The 13571-nt window shown below is 39.5% G+C and overlaps 1 protein-coding gene across 6 annotated transcripts in view; it reads right to left on the reverse strand.

Moving 5' to 3' along the window:
- Positions 1 to 517, reverse strand: part of PHKA1 (phosphorylase kinase regulatory subunit alpha 1) — a 190182-nt gene extending 189665 nt beyond the window's left edge. For all 6 annotated transcript variants that reach the window (XM_047843552.1, XM_047843549.1, XM_047843550.1 and 3 more), the window contains exon 1: positions 54 to 517. In XM_047843552.1, coding sequence (XP_047699508.1) covers positions 54 to 131 — 78 coding nt within the window. In that variant the 5' untranslated portion in view covers positions 132 to 517. The remainder of the gene's footprint in view (positions 1 to 53) is intronic.
- Positions 518 to 13571: the final 13054 nt, after the last annotated feature.

Consider the following 13571-nt stretch of genomic DNA (forward strand, 5'->3'; position numbering starts at 1 on the left):
TCTAGGCCATCACACTGCAAATCCTCGATGATTACAGGCACCCCTTCACTTACCTGATGGCACAGGATGGTCTGATGCACCAGCCGAGCGTAGCCATCCAGTCGGACCCCGGAGTTACTTCGGCTCCTCATCGCGCCACGTTTCCAATCCCCTCAAGAGAAACAGCCTACGTGCTACAGGGGCCCTGGGTCCTCCAAGTTAGGAGGCTCCCCGATGCAGCTCCACCCTCGCGGGGAGGAAGAGCCCGAGTGCCAGGCCCCGGCAGAGCCCTCCCACAGCTCAGGCCTGGAGCCGGCCGTCCATGAGCCTGCGGCGGCCTCTGGAACTCCAGCCCACGCCAGCAAGTGCCCAAGACGCTCACGGTCTAGGGCCCCGCCGCAGCTCCCTGCCACCCTTACTCCCGTCCAGCCTCCCCGCGAGGTTCCTGCATTCCCCACTCAATCCCCGGAGGCGGCCACGGCCCAGAGCCTCCCGCGCGGCCTGCGGCAGCAGGTCACTAGCTGCTGCGCCGCTTCCACCTTGCGGGAGATGCGAGCTGGAGGCGTGGCAGGCGCCGCGGGTCCTGGCAGCTGCGCGCTAAGTCCAAGGGGTTCGCCTCGTCCGCCCCGCCCGTGCGGGGGCCCCAGCACCCCCGCCCACTCCGCGGTCGAGAATGTGTCACCGTAGGCAATATGCTTTCAGAGGTTTATTTTCGAAACATTTCCAATGACGATTTAAGTTTTCCACACTTGCTGTGCATGCAGGATATTGAGGAGGCCTGGTTTCTTCTGCCGGCCTGGTTTTGGGAACCGATGGTAACTTCAGACCTAAGAGGCAAGACTCACACTGGCGTTAAGGGTCTAAAGAATTGGAATCTCTGGAGTTTTATTGTATTTTATACTTTTCACTAAAAGAACAGCTTGAATTCCTCACTTTGACCCAAACCAAACAAGAAAGAACTCCCTAAGGTACTTTACTCCTTAGCAACTGGTGAAGAGCCAGGCCCGGGAAGGAGGGGGGCAGTGGTGCCCTTTGAGGAAGCTAGTTTTCGGGTAGGGAACCGGGCTGGGAGGGAGCAGTACCTCAAGACCGCCTTGGCCAGAGAGGAGCTAGAGGAGATTGTGTAACTGCCTTGGAAGGCTTCCACGTGCGCACGTAGATCACGAGGCTGAGGCACCAAACACCCAGCTGAAAATAAAGGGGCTAAAGGGAGGCTAGAAAAGAAGCCTGCAGGCAACCCTGATCATTTGCCACAGGGTAATCGGCCCGCACCCCGCTGGGTGGCCCCGTAGGGCCATTGCTCCCTCCGTTTGCAGCCCTGGACCCCAGTGCTTGATCACCGCTTATGCAAAGCCTGCACATGCTTTTCAAATTTTTTTTAACATTTATTTATTTTCAAGAGACACAGAGAGACAGAGTGCAAGTGGGGGAGGGGCAGAGAGAGAGAGGAGATAGGGAACCTGAAGCAGGCTCCAGGCTCTGCTTGAATCCAGCACCAATGAGATCCTGAGCTGAGCTGAAGTCGGGTGCTTAACAGACTGAGCCACTCAGGAGCCCCTGAACATGCTTTTCAAAGTTGGGTTTAAGTACCAACTCTCAGGGTAAGAGAGTTAGACTGACCTTTCAAATCCAATCTGGAGAATCTGTGATTTGAAGCCTTCCCTAGCCACCTCACCCAAACTAACCACCCAAGTGGTTTTGCATTTTCATTTATCTTTTTATTTCTCTAAATTTAGTCTCTTCTCTCATAAGCTCCCTCCATTTCAACACCCCCCTCACCCCTGCCCAAATTAACCTCAAGCCCAGCATCAAGGAAGTAATTAGCAAATATTTGTTAATGATAATGAAGAATGAGAAAATGCTCAAGAACTCAGACCTGGAATTTTCAGTTTTAACGGCCAGTTAGATGCAGTGGTACACTTAGAATTATTCTCAAGAATAGTTTCCATTGCAGTCGTCACTAGCTACGCAAATGCCAGGACTGGCAAATAACAAGCCACTTCAAGGCCCAAGTGCTCAGGGGGAGAAAAAGTCCAGGGAAAGCTACTTCATTTTGGTGGAAAGAGTGCTTGACCCTTCCTGCATTGCCCCTAATCTCTGACATCTCCCTCTCAGCCTGTGTCCTCAGAAATCTTGTCTCTATGCTTCTCCCCTTCGAGCTTCTGCCCTCTCTTTTTCTTCATTTAAAAATGTTTACGGGGTGCCTGGGTGGCTCAGTCGGTTAAGCGTCCGACTTCAGCTCAGGTCACGATCTCACGTTCAGTGAGTTCCAGCCCCGCGTTGGGCTCTGGGCTGAAGGCTCAGAGCCTGGAGCCTGCTTCCGGTTCTGTTTCTCCCTCTCTCTCTCTGCCCCTCCCCCGTTCATGCTCTGTCTCTCTTTGTCTCAAAAATAAATAAACGTTAAAAAAGTAAATAAAAATGTTTTCAAAATACCGAAATAATAGGTACTCACCAAAGAACTTGAAAAGTATAGAAAAGTAAAGCAAATCACCCATAATTCCTTCACACACACAACCACCTGTTAATAGTTTAGTGTAATTTTCTAGTATTTTCATTCCTTCTGCATGGGGCCTACCCCACCCCAAATTATTTAGAAGTATGAGTAGATTAGGAATGCCAAAAGTGGGGTGTCACCAAGAAAGGTAACTGGCTGGCTGGCTAACAAGAGGTCTTGTTCAATGGCATTACCTCGGTGCTTTCAACCTCAGTCCAGGCTGGGTATTCAGTCCTTCAGTCTTCGAAACTTGATCCCCTCAGTGTCCCAGAACTGGTCAGACTCAGGAGGCTGACTCATGCTGATTACCTTAGGAGACTGATGTATGAAAACTGGAATGCTGGTTGGTAATGAGAAATGGAACTGTAACAGTTTATGTTGGCCTTATTAACAAATTCCTTCCCTTAAATAATGTATAAGGCTTACTCTTTACCAAGTGCTACTTTGTATTATATAATAGCTGTATGAAGTAAATACTATTATTAACCCCATCCTAGAGATGGAGAAACTAGGGCACGGGAGGATTAAGAAATTATCAGGTCTGCTCTGTGTTGGCTTCACCGACTCTCCCTTTTCTATGCTTCTGTGGCTCACTGACACATTGTTTAGATATGTCAGAGTTATCAATCAAGTTATAACCAAGACTTACCAATCTGGAAGCCATTATATTTCTTGAAGGTGATTCTTCCATTTGATTCAATGTATATTAATTTTATAGTTTAACTCTCAAATAAAAGTTTATTTCCTGGGGCACCTGAAGGATCAGCGGGTTAAGCATCCGACTCTTGATTTTGGCTCAGATCGTGATTTCATGGTTAATGAGATTGAGACTCGCACTGGGCTCTGTGCTGACAGTGCAGAGCTTGCTTGGGATTCTGTCTCCCTCTCTCTCTGCCCCTCCCCTGCTTTTGCTCTCCCCCACTCTCCCTCTCTCTCTTTCAAAATAAATAAATAAACATTTAAAAAATTTTATTTCCAACTTCCTAGAAATTTTTTTACTGTTGGTCCCTTATATTACCTGGAAGCTTTCATTGTACTAATCTTCAAAAATCCAAAATTTTTAAACATTCACATTTTATAAATATTTCCATGGTTTACATTTTATGTTAATGTATGCACTAATCTTCCCTCTAGTACATGCCCTCCAGTTTGCTTAGCTATTCTCTTATTCTTAATTAATAATAAATCTTTTTATTAAATTTCTTGAAAGAAAAAGCCCATACACTATCTTCTTTCCATCATTTCCCATTCACTCTCTTCAAATTTTTAAAAATATTGCATAAGCAATATATATAAACACATTCTCTATTTAAAAAGTTAAAACGTTACAGATAAGGTTAAAGTTCCTTGTGTTTATCACCCATAATCACAGGTTCCTCTATCTCCTTTCTGAAAGGTAACCACTGTTACAAGATAAGTTGTATACTTTCAGATTTTTTCCTATGGATTAACATGTATAACATGTAGAAATGCATATAAGATCTTGTTTTCTGTGTATTCTTTGAATATAAGCAATGTTATACTCTACCTACTGTTGTGCAGATTTCCCTATTCATCCAAAGTTATGTCATGGAGATCTAGTCACGTTATCATGCATCATGGTTTATATAGGCATATTGATGAGCATTTACATAGTTTGTTTCCAGGTATGAATTCTTGAAAACAGTACTTCAGGGAATATACATATATGTCTTCTTGTGAATGCATACAGGTGTTTTGGATATAGGCATTTAGATTTTTGAGATAACCAAAAAGCCATTTTATTTATTTATTTTTTAAATGTTTATTTTTGAGAGAGAGAGAGTGAATAGGGGAGGGACAGAGAGAGAGAGAGAGAGGGAGAGAGAATCTGAAGCTGGCTCCAGGCTCCAAGCTGTCAGCACAGAGCCTGATGCAGGGCTTGAACCCACAAACCTCAAGATCATGACCTGAACTGAAACCAAGAGTCAGATGCTTGACCAACTGAGGCAGCCAGGTGCCCCCTGAAAAGCAATTTAAATGATCTGTACCAATTTGTAGTATAGGAGTCTCCACTTCCTCCATTCTTACCAACACTTGATATTATTAGACTTTGATTCTAAGCAATCTAATGGGCACAAAATGGTATCTTACTTTAAGTTTCATTTACCTGAAGACTAACGTCATTGAACATATTTTTATGTTTAATTTCATTTATATTTTATTATGTTTAGTTAGTTTATTTCTTCTGGTTAATAACTGTTGATGTACTTAGTCATTTTTCTACTGGGCTGTTTTCCTTATTGACTTACAAGAATTTAAAATATATATGTATTCTGCATTTTAGCTTTTAAAAAAATCTAAAAGAGATATTGTACTGAGTTTCCTATATGTAGTTTGTCTGTTTGCATTTTTATGGTGTTTTCTTTTAATATAGTTTTTATTTTTAATGAAGTCAAATTTATGAGTTTTCTCATTTTTGTCTTATTTTAGAAGGCCTTTATAGTAGGTTGAATGGTGACTTCCCTAAAGATATGTCTACCTAGAACTTGTTAATGTGACCTTATTTGGAAAAAGGGCTTTTACAGATGTAATTAATGTTCTGGAGATGAGATCATGCTGGATTTCCTACTAGCCCCTAAATCCAATGACAAGTGTCCTTATAAGAAAAGGAAAAGATGCATTAGGGAGAAGGCACTGTGAAGATAGAGCCAGAGATGGAGGTGATGCATTAAAAGCTAAGGAATGCCAAGGATTGCCAGCAACCACAAGAAGCTAGGGGAGAACCAACCCCACTAATACCTTGATATTGGACTTTGGGCTTTCAGAATGTGAGAGAATAAATTTGTTGTTTTGAACCACACAGTTTGTGGTAATTTCTAATGGCATCCCTAAAAAACTAATAAAACCTTCCTGTCCCCAAGATCATTAACATCTTATCAATTTTTCTATTACTTTTATTGTTTTGCTTTTTATCTATACCTCTTTTAATTCCTCTATAATTTATTTTTATAAGTGGGTTTAGATAGAAAATTAAAAAAAAATTTTAATGTTTATTTTTATTTTTTTCCCCTGATAATGATTATTTTATTTATTTATTTTTTTTGTGTGTCCTCCAGAGCTTTATTTTTTTTATTTTTTTTTATTTTTTTTATTATACTTTTTTTTTTATGAAATTTATTGACAAATTGGTTTCCATACAACACCCAGTGCTCATCCCAAAAGGTGCCCTCCTCAATACCCATCACCCACCCTCTCCTCCCTCCCACCCCCCATCAACCCTCAGTTTGTTCTCAGTTTTTTTTTTTTTTTTTTTTTTCTGAAATTTATTGACAAATTGGTTTCCATACAACACCCAGTGCTCATCCCAAAAGGTGCCCTCCTCAATACCCATCACCCACCCTCTCCTCCCTCCCACCCCCCATCAACCCTCAGTTTGTTCTCAGTTTTTAACAGTCTCTTATGCTTTGGCTCTCTCCCATTCTAACCTCTTTTTTTTTTTTCCTTCCCCTCCCCCATGGGTTCCCGTTAAGTTTCTCAGGATCCACATAAGAGTGAAACCATATGGTATCTGTCTTTCTCTGTATGGCTTATTTCACTTAGCATCACACTCTCCAGTTCCATCCACGTTGCTACAAAGGCCATATTTCATTTTTTCTCATTGCCACGTAATATTCCATTGTGTATATAAACCACAATTTCTTTATCCATTCATCAGTTGATGGACATTTAGGTTCTTTCCATAATTTGGCTATTGTTGAGAGTGCTGCTATGAACATTGGAGTACAAGTGGCCCTATGCATCAGTACTCCTGTATCCCTTGGGTAAATTCCTAGCAGTGCTATTGCTGGGTCATAGGGTAGGTCTATTTTTAATTTTCTGAGGAACCTCCACACTGCTTTCCAGAGCGGCTGCACCAATTTGCATTCCCACCAACAGTGCAAGAGGGTTCCCGTTTCTCCACATCCTCTCCAGCATCTATAGTCTCCTGATTTGTTCATTTTGGCCACTCTGACTGGCGTGAGGTGATATCTCAGTGTGGTTTTGATTTGTATTTCCCTGATAAGGAGCGACGCTGAACTTCTTTTCATGTGCCTGTTGGCCATCCGGATGTCTTCTTTAGAGAAGTGTCTATTCATGTTTTCTGCCCATTTCTTCACTGGGTTATTTGTTTTTCGGGTGTGGAGTTTGGTGAGCTCTTTATAGATTTTGGATACTAGCCCTTTGTCTGATATGTCATTTGCGAATATCTTTTCCCATTCCGTTGGTTGCCTTTTAGTTTTGTTGGTTGTTTCCTTTGCTGTGCAGAAGCTTTTTATCTTCATAAGGTCCCAGTAATTCACTTTTGCTTTTAATTGCCTTGCCTTTGGGGATGTGTCGAGTAAGAGATTGCTACGGCTGAGGTCAGAGAGGTCTTTTCCTGCTTTCTCCTCTAAGGTTTTGATGGTTTCCTGTCTCACATTTAGGTCCTTTATCCATTTTGAGTTTATTTTTGTGAATGGTGTGAGAAAGTGGTCTAGTTTCAACCTTCTGCATGTTGCTGTCCAGTTCTCCCAGCACCATTTGTTAAAGAGGCTGTCTTTTTTCCATTGGATGTTCTTTCCTGCTTTGTCAAAGATGAGTTGGCCATACGTTTGTGGGTCTAGTTCTGGGGTTTCTATTCTATTCCATTGGTCTATGTGTCTGTTTTTGTGCCAATACCATGCTGTCTTGATGATGACAGCTTTGTAGTAGAGGCTAAAGTCTGGGATTGTGATGCCTCCTGCTTTGGTCTTCTTCTTCAAAATTCCTTTGGCTATTTGGGGCCTTTTGTGGTTCCATATGAATTTTAGGATGGCTTGTTCTAGTTTCGAGAAGAATGCTGGTGCAATTAATGTTTATTTTTGAGAGAGACAGACAGAGTCTGAGTTGGGGAGGGGCATAGAGAGAGGGAGACACAGAATCTGAAGTAGGCTCCAGGCTCTGAGCCATCAGCACAGAGCCCTATGTGGGGCTCGAACTCAGGAATGGCAAGACATGACCTAGGCTGAAGTCAGACGCTTAAGAGACTGAGCCACCCAAGGCGCCCCTAGACATTTAAAAAAAATTTTATTTATTTTTTAACTTACATCCAAGTTAGTTAGCATGTAGTGCAACAATGATTTCAAGAATAAATTCCAGTGATTCATCTCCTGTGTACATCCAGTGCTCATCCCAACAAGTGTCTTCCTTAATGCCCTTTACCCATTTAGCCCATCTCCCCACCCACAACCCTCCAGCAACTCTCAGTTTGTTCTCTGTATTTAAGAGTCTCTTACGTTTTGTCCCCCTCCTTGTTTTTATATTATTTTTGCTTCCCTTTCCAAATGTTAATCTGTTTTGTATCTTAAATTCCTCATATGAGTGAAGTCATATATTTGTCTTTCTCTGACTAATTCTGGTTAGCATAACACCCTCTAGTTCTATCCACGTAGTTGCAAGTGGCAAGATTTCATTCATTTTGATTGCCGAGTAACACTCCATTGTATGTATATACTACATCGTCTTTGTCCATTCATCCATTGATGGACATTTGGGCTCTTTCCATACTTTGGCTATTGTTGATAGCGCTGCTGTAAATATTGGGTGTATGTGCCCCTTTGAAACAGCACACTTGTATCCCTTGGACAAATACCTAGTAGTGCAATTACTGGGTCGTAGGGTAGTTCTATTTTTAACTTTTTGAGGAACCTCCATGCTATTTTCCAGAGTGGCTGCACCAGTTTGCATTCCCACCAGTAGGGCAAAAGAAATCCTCTTTCTCTGTATCCTTGCCAACATCTGTTGTTCCCTGAGTTGTTCACTTTAGCCATTCTGACTGTGTGAGGTGATATCTCATTGTGGTTTTGATTTGTATTTCCCTGGTGATGAGCTATGTTGAGCATTTTTTCTGTTAGCCATCTGGATGTCTTCTTTGGAGAAGTGTCTATTCATGTCTTTTTCCCATTTCTTCACTGGATTGTTTTATGGGTGTTGAGTTTGATAAGTTCTTTATAGATTTTGGATACTAATCCTTTATCTGATATGTCATTTGAAAAATATCTTCTCCCATTCTGTTGGTTTCTTTTTAGTTTTGTTGATTGTTTCCTTTGCTATGCAGAAGCTTTTTATTTTGATGAGGTCCCAGTAGTTCATTTTTGCTTTTGTTTCCCTTGCCTCCAGAGACATGTTGAGTAAGAGACATGTGGCTGAAGTCAAAGACCTTTTGGCCTACTTTCTCCTCTAGGATTTTGAAGGCGTCTTGTATTACATTTAGATGTTTCATCCAGTTTGAGTTTATTTTTGTGTATGGTGTAAGAAAGTGGTCTAGGTTCATTTTTCTGCATGTCATTGTCCAGGTTTCCGAGCACTGTTTGCTGAAGAGACTGTCTATTCCATTGGATATTCTATCCTGCTTTGTCAAAGATTAGCTGGCCATATGTTTGTGGGTCCATTTCTGGGTTTTCTGTTCTGTTCCATTGATCTCAGTGTCTGTTTTTGTGCCAGTACCATATTTTCTTGATGATTACAGCTTTGTAATATATCTTGCTGTCCGAGATTGGGATGCCTCCAGCTTTGGTTTTCTTTTTCAAGGTTTCTTTGGCTATTTGGGGTCTTTTCTTGTTCCACACAAATTTTAGGATTGTTTGTTCTAGCCCTGTGAAGAATGCTGGTGTTCTTTTGATAGGGATTGCATTGAATGTGTAGGTTGCTTTGGGTAGTATCACATTTTAACAATATTTGTTCTTCAAATCCATGAGATTGGAATATTTTTCCTTTTTTGTGTCTTATTCAATTTCTTTCATAAGCTTTCTATAGTTTTCAGATTATAGATTTTTCACCTCTTTGGTTAGGTTTATTCCTAGGTATTTTATGGTTTTTGGTGCAATTGTAAATGGGATCAATTCCTTGATTTCCCTTTCTGTTGCTTCGTTATTGGTGTCTAGGAATGCACCTGACTTCTGTGCATTGATTTTATATCCCGAGACTTTGCTGAATTCATATATTAGTTCTAGCAGCTTTTTGTTGGAATCTTTTGGGTTTTCCATATAGACTATCATGTCATCTGCAAAGAGTGAAAGTTTGACTTCCTCCTGCCTGATTTGGATGCTTTTATTCCTTTGTGTTGTCCGATTGCTGAGGCTAAGACTTCCAATGCTATGTTGAATAACAGTGGCGAGAGTGGACATGCCTGTTGTGTTCCTGACCTTAAGGGGAAAGCTCTCAGTTTTTTCCCATTGAGGGTGATATTAGCAGTGGGTCTTTCATATATACTTTCATGATCTTGAGGTATGTTCCTTCTATCCCTACTTTCTTGAAGGTTTTTATCAAGAAAGTTGCTATATTTTGTCAAATGCTTTTTCTGCATCTATTGAGAGGATCATGTGGTTCTTGTCCTTTCATTTATTGATGTGATTTATCACATTGATTGTTTGGTGGATATTGAAGCAACCCTGCATCCCAGGTATAAATCCCACTTGGTCGTGGTGAATAATTCTTTTAATGTATTGTTGGATCTGGTTGGCTAGTATCTTGTTGAAAATATTTTGCATCCATGTCCATCAGGGAATTGGTCTGTAGTTCTCCTTTTTAGTGGGGTCTTTGTCTGGTTTTAGAATCAAGTTAATGCTGGCATCTAGAATGAGTTTGGAAGTTTTCCTTCCATTTCTATTTTTTGGAACAGCTTCAAAAGAGTAGGCCTTAGCTCTTCTTTAAATGTTTGGAAGAATTCCCCTGGGAAGCCATTGGCCCTGGAATTGTTTTTTGGGAGGTTTTTGATTACTGATTCAATTTCTTTACTGGTTATGGGTCTGCCCAAATTTTCTATTTCTTCTTGTTTTAGTTTTGGTAGTTTATATGTTTCTAGGAATTTGTCCATTTCTTCTAGATTGCCAAATTTTTGTCATATAATTGCTCTTAATATTTTCTTATTTTTGTTTGTATTTCTGTGGTGTTAGTTATGGTATCTCCTGATTCATTTATGATTTTATTTATTTGGGTCTGTTCCTTTCTCTTTTTGATCAATCTGGCTAGGGGTTTATTAATTTTGTTAATTCTTTCCAAGAACCAACTCCTAGTTTCATTGATCTGTTCTACTGGGTTTTTTAAAATTTTGATATCATTGATTTCTGCTCTAATCTTTATTAGTTCCCTTCTTCTGCTGTTTTGTGATTTATTTGGTATTTTTTCCAGATTCTTCAGGTGTAAGTTGGGTTGTGTATTTGACACATTTCTTCCTTCTTTACAAAAGCCTGGATTGCTATATGCTTCCCTCTTATAACTACTTTTGTTGTATCCCAGAGATTTTGGACTGTCACATTTTCATTTTCACTGGCTTCCATGTACTTTTTAATTTTCCCTTTAATTTCTTGGTTAACCCATTCATTCTTTAGTCGTATGTTCTTTAATCTTCAAGTATTTATGGTCTTTCCAATTTTTTTCTTCTGGTTGATTTCAAGTTTCATACTGTTGTGGTCTGAAAATATGCATGGTAAGATATAGATCTTTTTGTACTTGTTGAGGACTGATTTGTGACCTATTCTGATATGTGATCTATTCTGCAGAATGTTCCATATGAACTCGAGAAGAATGTGTGTTCTGCTGCTTTAGGATTAACATTCTGCATATATCTGTTAAGTCCATCTGGTCCAGGGTTTCATTCAAAGCCACTGTTTCCTCATTGATGTTCTGCTTAGATGATCTGTCTATTGAGGTAAGTGGGATGTTAAAGTTCCCTACTATTATGGTATTGTTATCAATGTGTTTCTTTACGTTTATGATTAATTGATTTATATATTTGGATGTTTCAATTTGGGAGCATAAATATTTACAATTGTTAGATATTCTTGGTGGATAGACCTTTTAATTATGATATAATGCCCTTCTTTATCTCTTGTTAATTTTTTTGTTTTAAAATCTAGTTTGTCTGATATAAGTATGTCTAGTCCAGATTTCTTTTGATGTTCCTTAACATGAAAGATGATTCTCCATCTTAATTTCAATCAGCAGGTGTCATTAGGACTAAAATGAGTCTCTTCTAGGCAGCATATACACGGGTCTTGTTTTTTTTTTTTTTAAATCCATCCTGATACCCTATGTCTTTTGATTGGAGCATTTAGTCCACTTACGTTTAGATTGATTATTGAAAGATATTAATTTAGTCCCATTGTATTGCCTGTAGAGTTGGTGTTTCTGGTGATGTTCTCCAGCCCTTTCTAAGTCTTTGTTGTTTTTGTTTTGTTTTGTTCTCAAAGAGTCCCCCTTAGAACTTATTGCAGAGCTGGTTTAGTGGTCACAAACTCTAGTTTTATGTTTGTCTGGGAAACTCTTTTTCTCTCCTATTCTGAATGACAGCCTTGCTGGATAAAGAATTCTTGGCTTTGTATTTTTCTGACTCAGCAAGTTTAATATATCCTGCCACTCTTTTCTGGCCTGCCAAGTTTCTATGGACAGATATGCTGTGAACCTGATCTGTTTTCCCTTTTAGGTTAAAAACTTTTTTTCCCCTTGTTGCTTTCATAAGTCTTTTCTTGTCTGTGTATTTTGTGAATTCGACTATCATATGCCTTGGTGATTGATGGTTTTTGTAAAGGTGAAAGATTTATATGATCTGAAGAGAAACCAGAGTGGTCATTGATGGTTTTTGTTGACTCTAATGGGAGTTCTCTGCTTCTTGGATTTTTATGTCTTTGTCTTTCCCCATATTAGGAAAGTTTTCTGCTATAATTTGCTCAGACTTCTGCCCCCTTTTCTCTCTCTTCATCTTCTGGTACTCCTATGATTTGGATGTTATTCCTTTTTAATATGTCACTGAATTCTCCAAGTTTTGTATTGTGATCTTTTGCCTTTGTTTCCCTCTTTTTTCTGCTTCATTATTTTCCATAATTTTATCTTCCTTATTACAGATTCACTTTGTCAGTGAATACAGATTCACAGGTATGCTTTGTCTACCCTTACCATCACAACATCCATTCGAGATTGCATCTTGGTTATAGCATTTTTAATTTCAGCTTGACTAGATTTTAGTTCTTTTATATTTGCATAAAGGGATTCTCTGGTGTCTTCTATGCATTTTTCAACCGCAGCTAGTAGTCTTATAATCATGGTTTTAAATTCCAGTTCAGACATCTGAGGCGCTTGGGTGGCTCAGTTGGTTGAACATCTGACTTTGGCTCAGGTCATGGTCTCACAGTCCATGAGTTTGAGCCCCGCGTTGGGCTCTGTGCTGACAGCTCAGAGCCTGAAGCCTGTTTTGTATTCTTTGTCTCTTTCTCTCTCTGACCTTCCCCCATTCATGCTCTGTCTCTCTCTGTCTCAAAAATAAATAAACGTTTAAAAAAATTAAAAAAAAAATTCTAGTTCAGACATCTTACTTATATCTGTGTTGATTAAATCCCTGGCAAGTATTTCTTCCTGTTATTTCTTTTGGGGATGAATTTCTCCATCTTGTCATTTTGGAGAAAGAAAAAAATTAATAAAATTAAAATTAAAATTAAAAAATAAAAACAAAAGAAAATAGCAAGTGAAGGAAGTTAGATCTTAGGTTTGTTTCAGTATGCTTGTTGAGAGAAGATAGATAGAGAAAAAAGAGAAAGGAAAAAACAAGTTTAAAAAATTTAAAAATTAAATAATAAAATAGAATAAAATAAAATAAAGTGTATAAAATAGAATTAAACATAAAAGATAAATAAATAGGGGCACTGAGTGGCTCAGTCGGTTAAGTGTCTGACTTCAGTTCAGGTCATGGTTTCACTGTTCGTGAGTTTGAGCCCTGCCGCGGGCTCTGTGCTGACAGCTCAGTGCCTGGAGCCTGCTTTGGATCTGTTTCTCCCTCTCTCTCTCTCCTTCCCCTGCTCATGCTCTGTCTGTCTCTCTTTCAAAAATAAACATTTAAAAAATAATAAAAGAAAGAAAGAAACAAATAAACAAAAAAAGAAAGAACAATATGCTCTTTATGTATCCAAGAAAGAGAAAACAGGAAAGAAACAAAGAAAACAACAAATCAAAAACAAAAGCAAAGGAAACAAACAAATAAACAAACCAGGAAACAGAATTAAACCCAAATGAAGTTACATCCAGTTTCCCCTAGAACTGAAACTTTGCAGCACACTATAGTCTGTAGACTAATACACTGGTGGAAGGG

The sequence above is a fragment of the Prionailurus viverrinus genome, chromosome X (assembly GCF_022837055.1).
Source record: "Prionailurus viverrinus isolate Anna chromosome X, UM_Priviv_1.0, whole genome shotgun sequence".
NCBI lineage: Eukaryota > Metazoa > Chordata > Mammalia > Carnivora > Felidae > Prionailurus > Prionailurus viverrinus.